The 10,070-nt window shown below is 43.4% G+C and overlaps 1 protein-coding gene across 3 annotated transcripts in view; it reads right to left on the bottom strand.

Annotated features, from left to right (window-relative positions):
* Positions 1-7,782, bottom strand: part of CTNNA1 (catenin alpha 1) — a 173,827-nt gene extending 166,045 nt beyond the window's left edge. Inside the window, exon 1 of one of the 3 annotated variants that reach the window (XM_077768729.1) lies at positions 7,767-7,782. Coding sequence is in view for 1 of the 3 variants with exons in the window: in XM_077768727.1 (XP_077624853.1) it covers positions 7,204-7,216 (13 nt within the window). In the remaining 2 variants the exon portion in view is untranslated. Of the gene's footprint in view, positions 1-3,585; positions 3,702-7,203; positions 7,310-7,766 lie in introns of those variants that run through there. The other 2 variants (XM_077768727.1, XM_077768728.1) reach the window with 2 other exon arrangements.
* Between the last annotated feature and the right edge of the window lie 2,288 nt (positions 7,783-10,070).

Below are 10,070 nucleotides of genomic sequence, written 5' to 3'. Positions count from 1 at the left end.
AGCCGGGGGGGGTGGGGGGGGGGTCTATCTGTCTGTCTCTCTCTCAAAAGTAAATAAACATTAAAAATTTTTTTAATTAAAAAAAATGAAATGAGTCACGTATCTTAGGAGTCAAAGATTCAAAAGAATGGAATTACCCTGAAGGAACTCGGCATCTAGCGAAAGATTTTATGGGCTAGAAGAAAGAGTCTTAAGGTAAACGAGCAATTTAATGCTATTTAAGTACTGAACTAGTTCACAAGTGTTACTTGTAAGACAACCCAGTTAACATGAATAAAAACAGTTCTTGTTCAGGAATTAGCATTTTATCATTTTATCGTACTAGAAGTTTAAATATTCTTTATAAATTCTCTTATTCATTACACAGATGACAAAGTTCAAACTCTCAACTCTCCAGCTGGGACTTAGAAGATTAAAAACTCCAAAGGCGCACCTAGGTAACTCAGCTGATTGAGTGTTCAAATCTTGATTTCACAGGTCATGATCTCATCATGGTTCCTGAGTTCAAAACCCTGCATCCAGCTCTGCTCTAGCAGCACACAGCCAGATTGGAATTCTCTCTTCCTTCTTCTCTGCCCCTCCCCTGCTTTCTCTTTCCAAAAAAGAAAGAAAAGAAAAAAATTAAAAGAACACCTCCCCGGGCCCCTGAGTGGCTCAGCTCATGATCTCAGGGTTCACAGCTGCTTTGGATTCTGTGTCTCCCTCTCTCTCTGCCCCTCCTCTGCTCACACATTCTCTAACTCCTAAAAACATGTTATCATCATAGTTCGTGAGACAAACATGATCAGTGATAAATCACTAATAGCAGCAAACACCCCATCCTATGCATAACTCTTGAGCGTTCATTATGACCTTTTAAAAAGCACATTAAAAAATTTTTTTTCCTGGGGCGAGTGGGTGGCTCAGTTGGTTGGGCATCCGACTTCTACTCAGGTCATAACCTCACAGTCTGTGGGTTCCAGCCCCACGTCGGGCTCTGTGCTGACAGCTCAGAGCCTAGAGCCTGCTTCAGATTCTCTGTCTCCCTCCCTCTCTCTCTGTCCCTCCTGTACTCACTCTCTCTCTCTCTCTCAAAAAATAAAGATATAAAAAATTTTAAAAAATAAAATTTCATGTCTAAAAAACTTTTACCCCCTACCTTCTCCTTGTTCACCACGGGCTCACTGTGCTGAAAGGTAAAGTGGCTATAATAGTAACTCAGTTCCTTCCCTCAGGATGTCCACAGTGCAGTTGAGGAGAGAAAAAAACAACATAGAAAAAAGCTTTATGATATATATAAATCATTGCCAAATTCCGTAACAGTAAAAGCAAAAATATAAAAAAAAAACATGTAAGCTGACCTTGATTAAAATTTAAAACCTTCATGCATCAAAGGACATTATCAACCCTAAACTTAGAAAAAGTATTTGCAAACCATATACTGAAAAGTAATTAATATCCAGAATGTACACCCACTACTGGATATGTACCAAAGAATACAAAAACACTAATTCAAAGAGACACAGGCATCCTTATGTTTAACTGCAATATTATTTACAATAGCCAAATTATGGAAGCAGCCCGTGTCCATTGATTAATGAATGGTTAAAAAAAGAGTGGGGTTACGGGACGTCTGGGTGGCTCAGTCAGTTAAGCATCGGACTTCGGCTCAGGTCATGATATCAGGGTTCATGGGCTCAAGCCCCGCGTCGGGCTCTGTGTGAACAGCTCAGAGCCTGGAGCCTGTTTTCAGATACTGTGTCTCCCTCTCTCTCTGCCCCTCCCCTGCTCACGCTGTCTCTCTCTCAAAAATAAATAAAAACATTAAAAAAAAAAAAAAGAGTGGGGTTTGTGCGCGCGCACACACACACAATGAACTATTGCTCAGCCATTAAAAAAGAATGAAATCTTGCCATTTGCAACATGGATGGCTCTAGAAAATATAATCCTAAGTGAAATAAGTCAAATAAGTCAGAAAAAGACAAATACCATATGATTCGACTCATATGTGCAATTTAAGAAAGAAAACACACAAAGAATAAAAGGAGACCACCAAAAAACAGACACTTAACTCTAAATGATGGCTACCAGAGGGGAGGTGGGTGAGTGAGATAGGTGAAGGGAATTAAGGATACACTTTTATGATGAGCATTAAGTAATATACAGAATTGTTGCATTACTACATGTATACTTGAAACTGTTACAATGTATGTTAACAACTCAACAAAAGGGGGTGGGGGGCGGAAGGAGTGGACAAACAACCCAATTAAAATTGGCCTAAGACTTGAACAGATTTCCTCAAAGAAAATATACAAATGGTCAAGAAGTACATGAAAAGATACTCAACATCACTCATCACAGAAATGTAAATCAAAACCACAAAGAAATATCACCTCAATTCCATTAGATGGCTAGGTAGGGAGGCAGGGAAAGAAAGAAGGGTGCCTTGGTGGCTCAAACAGTTAAGCACTCTTGATTTTGGCTCAGGTCACGATCTAATGGTTCTTGAGCTTGAACCCTGCAACAGGCTCCATGCTGACAGTGCAGAGCCTGCTTGGAATTCTCTCTCTCCCTCCCTCTTTCTGTGCTACTCCCCAGCTAACATGCACATGCTCTGGCTATAAATAAATAAGTAAATAAATAAATAAATTTTTAGAAAGAAAGAAAATAACAAGTGTTGGTGAAGCTGTGTTAATAACTGCCAAAGAGTGCTAGCAACCAAAGTATCCATCAACAGATGAAGAGATAATAGAATATCATTCTGCCTAAAAAAGGAAGGAATTTCTGACACATGCTACAATACAGGTTAACATTGAAGGTATTATGCTAAGTAAAATAAACCAGTCACAAAAGAACAAAGACTGTAGTATTCCACCTACATGAGGTACATACAGTAATCAAATTCAAGAGAAGAAAGTACAATAGTGATTGCCAGGGGACTGAAGGGAGGCAAAATGGGGAGTTACTATTTAATGGATATGGAGTTTCAGTTTGGGAAAATAAAAAAAAATTCCATATATAGATAGTGGTGATGAGTGCACAAAAATATGAATATACTTGGGGCGCCTGGGTGGCTCAGTCGGTTAAGCGTCTGACTTCCGCTCAGGTCATGATCTCACGGTTTGTGGGTTCGAGCCCCAAGTTGGGCTCTGTGCTGACAGCTAGCTCAGAGCCTGGAAACTGATTCAGATTCTGTATCTCCCTCTCTCTCTGACCCTCCCCTGCTCACACTGCCTCTCTCTCTCTCTCTCTCTCTCAGAAATAAATAAAACATTTTAAAAAATGTGAATATACTCAATGCCACAGTATACATAAAAATAAATAGTAAATTTTGTTACATATTTTACTACCAAAAAATACACACCAAAAAAAAACAACCAAAAAACAGGATAGTGAGAATGTAGTAATTGGCGGCAAATTTTAGATTTCTAGTCAATTAAAGATCACTTCAGCAATGATGATAAATGTCTCAATGAAAAAAGCCATGATTAGCCTTCATAAATGGAGGGTGTTTGGTGTTTGTGTCAGAGAAGGATGAGGTACTCTAGTACAAATGCCTGCAGGACTCATACCTATACTGTAAGTAGAAAACAAATTTGAACTTACCTTAGAAAATGAATTTGAACAAGTTACGTTAGGGCTAGAATTCAGAAGCCCTGGTATTCCAAGCGAAGAGTCTGACCAGTTCAGCAAGGCGACAGTAATATTTCTCATATGAATGTGAGTTCTGCTTAGGTGTAAAGACTGAAAGCTGGAGAGGAAGACAGGAAGACACTCAACTAACTATGGCAAACCCTAATTAAGCAACCATAATGTTCCCAAATATCAGATTAAAAATTAAAGAGAGCACAGAGACAGGCAGTGATTGTGAAGGGACAAAACGCAATTTTCGGAAATTTCCAGAGTACTAGCTAGTAATTTAATGTTTCTTGGTCTGGACAGTGGATGGTCTTCACTCAGATACTTCAATAAGCAGGCACTCTTATGATTTGAGCACTCTTCTACATGTATATCGTACTTTAATTTTTTTAACTTTTGTCAGAAACAAAAGCCTAGACTTCACTTCCAAGAAACCCCCAGCTGGGAAGAAGGCATACATAAAAATATTTACCAAACAGTATGAAACATGCAACCACAGAACATGTACAAATGACCCAAAAATCAGTTAGTTCTAAGAGAAAACCCAGAGGCATTGACATCTAAAGTGGGTTTTAAAGAGTAAATGGAAAAAAAAAAAAAGTAAATGAGGTTGTCAGATGGATGAAAAAAAGAGAATGCTCCAGGCAAAGGAAAAAATATGAAAAAGGCACCAAAGCAAACAATAATAGAACCATTTATCCAGAGAACTACAAGTAGTTTTGATAGTTCAAAGATAAGATCATCTAAACTGCAGTGGAAGTAGAGAAAATAGAGAAAAGGAATTAGTGTAAAATGAACACTGGATGGAGAGGATTTCATCTCTGATTAGATATGGGTGGAAAACGAAGAATGGAATGGAGATGGTTTTCAGTTTGCCATAATCTGACTATTGCCTCATCCATCACGGTTCCACCCATAAACTAGACTCCAAGATAAGAAGTACCTCCAGGCCAGGTACCAAGTCAAATGCTAAGATTATCAAGGAGCTCACAGGCCCATTTCATAGCAGAAAAAGCTATGTAAAAACAGGGACATCAATACGGTACAATACAATGGAGTACCCTCCTGGTGAGAAATCTGCCACCAGAAAGGAAAGGGCTAATTTGAAGTCATGAGATATGAGGAAGAGCTCATCATGAAAGGGATAAAATACATTGGCGGGGAGGGGGCGCATCATTTGAGGAAACAAGTTACAGATAAGCCTATACCCCTGTATCCAATCCTTATTTAAGTCCTGTCTCATTTCCCCAAAATACAGCTCCCTTTATTCCCACCACCTTCATTGCTTAACTCCCTACTTTCATCTGTACCTAATACAAGGCTTCCAAGCACAAACAGGAGTGCTTCTCTTTTAAAAAATCAGATGCGGGGGGGGGAGGGCACCTGCATGGCTCAGTCAGTTGAGCATCCAACTTTGGCTTAGGTCATGATCTCATGGTCTGTAGATTTGAACCCTACGTCCAGCTGAGTGCTGACAGCTCAGAGCCTGGAGCCTGCTTCAGATTCTGTGTCTCCCCCTCTGTCTGCCCCTCCCACACTCATGCTCTGTCTTTCTCTGTCTCTTAATAATAAATAAATTTTTAAAACAATTTTCTTAAAAATCAGATCATGAAGGGGGCCTGGATGGCTCACTTGGTTGAGCGTTGGGACTTTTGCTTGGGTCAGGATCTCACCATTCATGGCCTCAGGCCCGTCTTGGGCTCCACACTGGCAGTGTGGAGCCTGCTTGGGAGTCTCTCTCTATGCCTGTCCTCCTCCCCCTCCACACACACACACTTTCTCTCTCTCTCTCTCTGAAGAAAAAATAAGTGAACTTTGGGGTGCCTGGGTAGCTCAGTCAGCTGGGCATCCAACTTCACCTCAGGTCATGATTTCACAGTTTGTTACTTTGAGCCCCGCATCAGGCTCTATGCTGACAGCTCAGACTGAGCCTGGAGCCTCCTGGGATTGTCTCCTCGCTCTCTGCCCCTCCCCCACTCAAGAGAGCACACACTCTTTCACTCTCTCACACAAACATTTTTTAAAATTAATAAGTGAACTTAAAAGTAAATAAATAAAAAACAAAAACCAGATCATGAAATTCCCTACAATAGCTTCTTACAGCTCTTAGCATAAAATTCAAACATGTAATCTGGTGTTCTGCAATCTCATGTGAGACCTTCTCCCTAACCCAAAAGTTTTCAAAGCTATACAGGTCTTCTCTTAGATCTCAAACCACATGAAGTTCATTCCTACCTCAGGACCTTTACACAAGCAGAGGACCATGTTCCTTTGTCCAGATCTTCACCAGCACTACATACCAACACCTGCAACAACTAAATCTGTCCATCCTGTCTCAGGTTATTACTTTCTCAAAAAAATTTCCTGGACCCTACCAGTTACTGCTGATCTCCACATACAGTTTAGGTTTCTAGAAAAGTGTCTCATTTTGGGCATGCCGAGGTTGAGAAGCCCCTGGGACACTCAGCTCTCTGACGCACAGGTGATGATGTAGGTCAAGGGTGACATCACTATCAAAAGAGAGACTTGGACTAATTTAGTACCTAAGTCTGAAGACAGGGAGACTGTGAGAAGGGATTCTCACCTTGGAAAAGGCACCCCTGATCTCCAAATCACTGTATGGAATGAGATGTTGATGATGGGAATGAAAGTGACGCCGGGGCGCCTGGGTGGCTCAGTCGGTTAAGCATCCGACTTCCGCTCAGGTCATGATCTCACGGTTCGTGGGTTCGAGCCCCAAGTCAGTCTCTGTGCTGACAGCTAGCTCAGAACCTGGAGACTGTTTCAGATTCTGTATCTCCCTCTCTCTCTGACCCTCCCCTGCTCACGCTCTCTCTCTCTCTCTCTGAAATAAATAAAACATTAAAAAAAAAAAGTGATGCCACCTCAACGGTGTGAAAACCTGAGACATGTTGGATAGAATCTTAGGCAAGAGAGGACTGGGGGGAAAAAAAACACTGAGAAGCAAGAGCCAAAAATTTAAGGAAAACCAGAAGAGTTAAGTCACAATTCCACAAACTTCTCTTCCCGTTTACGTTTCCTCCACTGACAAAACCCTTCTCATGTTTCATCCCTTCAAACGCCACTCCCAGAAGCCTTTCTGTACTTCCCCAAGCAAAATTTATTAGCCTCCACTCCGTGCGTCCACAGGTTTCTTTTATCATTAGCAGTGTACAAGATCTGACTCATGCACATGTACTGTTATGGTCTGCCCTGCACTGCATCTGAGTTATATGCCTTCCCTACATTACAGTGTCAGCTCTTGGGGGGCACAGACATTTTAATTCATCTGTGGGTCCGTAAGAAAAGTGGATAAAACAATTTTTTTTTAAAAGTTAAGGGTAAATAACTAGAGAGAGGCTATCGATAATTTTTCCACTCTTAACGTCTTATAAAACAAAATAACAAATCCTAATTTAACTTACATTTTCTTAAAGTAATACATTCCTGTAGAGTCCTTTAAAAAGTCAGTGCTAAACAAAAATATCCTCTCATGAAAATGCTTATCCTGTGGCAACAACACAATGATGTAGCTGTTTCCTTCAACATATATATGAAATGCCCTTAATTTATTTGGAGACTTACCATATCTCAACATAATCTTCTAAACTGCAGATTCTGTACAAAACAAACACCAAAAAATGCTACAGAGACGCAGGAGGAAATGAGGGTGTCTGCCAATCCTGGTTTGAGCCAACTGCCGCCTGCATTGTTAGGAAGCCATTCCTGCCAAACCAGGGTCAGGCATTCAGTCCACATTTGTTCCAACAAGTACTTCACACACGCACACTCCTTTAAAAGTCCACAAGAAAGACTCCAACGCCACAGATGAGTACCAGGACTAACCCGAGTGAAGGGCGTCCTATTAACCAGCACGAACAGACTGAGTAACTGCACAACAAAGGTTAACTTAGTACACGCGAAAAGTCCACTCGGGTGTGGCGCACCTTCCCAGCCAGACCCGGTCCGAGAAAAGCAGCACTGCACCCGCACATTCGCCCCGGCCCGCGCGTGCGGGAGCGCAAGCTCCGCAATCCTCGAGTCCACCCTACAGCCAAGTTTCTGAGGCGGGGGAGGAGGGTGCGACCACGGAAACCACAAACCACAATCACTTCACAGGAAAGCTCAACTCTCCACCACTCCCGTACCGGAAGCAGCGCGCAGCCTTCGNCGGCGCGCCCCTCCCGGCGCCTCCCGCCGTCGCCCCGTTTTCCAGGCCCTAGCTTTGAGGGGTGAGGCCCCGACCGAGAGACCCTGGCGACGTCGAGCCGGGACTCCCAGGAGGACCTCTTGTTCTCCGCCCTTTACCCCTGAGTTACTTCATGCCAGAGCCCTAGTGGGCGTTCGGGCCAGGAGTGATACCTGCCCCGCCCCGCACCCCCCCAACACACTCCGATAGGAAGGAGGAACGATGACTCCTGGAACAGCCCGCGAACGGGGGAGGGCAGGTGAGTCACTGCTCGGCTCACAGGTGAGTCTCAGGGCCCTGCCCGCGCTAGCCCCACCCCCCCGCCGGTGTCTCAGGAACCCAGCGCGGCGACGCAGTCCTGGGGACGCTCCTGGAGTGCCACAGGTGCTCCCGAGTAACAGGCTTCCAGAAAAGTTCTCTAGGCCCACCCACTGATTTTACGGAAGGAAACTGGCCTCACAGCTTGAGAAGGAGTGGAACTAGAATCCGACTCTAGGGACTTTATAATGTGAGGTGGAAGGCCTCCTTGAAGTCACCTAACCCATCCCCTCACTTGACAGATCAGGAAGCCAAGATGCCTCCTGTTGAAGGGCAGGAACCTGTTACAGCAGCATCCCCTCCTGAGACTGACCCCCTACACACACACACTCGCACTTGATGGACCTGGCTTTTATCTCTACCCCTCCAGCCATTTAGGGAATGTTTATCCCCACCCTTCCTTACCTTCCTGGTGAATGCTCTAAAAAAACTTCAAAACAAAACAATTACATGTATTCCCTATCAGCCTGATTATAAAAAAAAAAACCCCTAAAGGTTTCAACTCCTTCATGCTGGGATGATGAACAAGGTTGATTTCAGCATTGGCCTAGAAATTCAAAATAAGGCAAGACCCAATACCCACTGCCAGCTTGGTACTGAGCACTGAGCAGGGTACAAGGGAGACTTCCACAACATGTTTACCCTTTACTACTCACATCTCCCTCTCCTCCAGGAAATGCAGACTCCTGGAAAACAAAACCTGTATTCCGTCCATCACCCAGCTCAGTACTCAACCCCTAGACAGTGCCAAGTTAACATCCACAGGTGAATGTGCCCATGGTAATTCAAAGCGCTCTGGGTTTCTGCTAGGTAAGAGATGTGGACAAGGCGCAATAGGACCATGAAGGGAGAGAACAAACTTCAAAAAGAAAGACCTTAACAAGCCATTCTTGCCCCAATACACCCCATTCTCTGTCTTCAGAGTCTTTGCTCCTGTAGTCTCCCCTGCCTGGAATGGCCATGGCTTCCCCCCACCATACTTGGCTACCTCAGATCATAGTAATCAGTCAATAAATATCTAAACCAACTTTTCTGTTTGAACAGTTAAGGGATTATACTCCATAGCTTTGTATATCCATCACCTCACTGAGGAGTAGCTACTTAATCTGTGAGGCCCCTGTTTCAAAATTATTAAGGATTTCAAGACAGGGGCGCCTGGGTGGCTTAGTCGGTTAAGCGTCCGACTTTCGCTTAGGTCATGATCTCGCGGTTTGTGGGTTCGAGCCCCACGTTGGGCTCTGTGCTGACTGCCAGCTCAGAGCCTGGAGCCTGTTTCAGTCTGTGACTCCCTCTCTCTCTGACCCTCCCCTGCTCACGCTGTCTCTCTCTCCTAGAAATAAATAAAACATTAAAAAAAATTAAAAAAAAAAAAGAATTTCAAGACAGCAGAATGTTCGTGAAGCCATTCTAAGCATAAGGCCCTACCATAGGTTTAATATTTGTGTCTCCCAAAATTCATTTGTTGAAAACCTAATGCCAAAACTGACGGTATTATGAGAGGTGCTTTTGGGAGGTGACTAGGTCATGAGGGAGGAGCCCTCAGGAATGGGATTAGTGCCCTTATACAAGAGGCCCCAGAGACATCCCTTGCCCCTTCTGCCATGTGGGGACACAGCAAAAAGCCTCTGACTATAAACCAGGAAGAGAGGAAGAGAATTCTCACCAGAATGTTACCATGCTGATATCTTGATCTTGGACTTTCCAGTCCCCAGAACTATGAGAAATAAATTTCTGTTGTTTATACTACCCAGTCTGTGGTAATTTGTTACAGCAATGCAAAGGCCTTAAAGATGAAAGAGAAGGGTCAGATGACAAAAAGGATATGATAAGGGACTTGCAGTGTGCCTAGTAAGCTAAGGGGAGTCAGCTTTCTACCTCTGAGAAACCTTGAAAACCTTACCAGGGTAGACTTGAGCATTCACTGTGTCCCAGGCACTTGCTTCCT

Source organism: Crocuta crocuta, unplaced genomic scaffold (assembly GCF_008692635.1).
Source record: "Crocuta crocuta isolate KB4526 unplaced genomic scaffold, BGI_CrCroc_1.0 scaffold64, whole genome shotgun sequence".
Lineage (NCBI taxonomy): Eukaryota > Metazoa > Chordata > Mammalia > Carnivora > Hyaenidae > Crocuta > Crocuta crocuta.
Note: the sequence above shows the minus strand (reverse complement) of the source record. Positions and strands in the feature narration are given on the sequence as shown.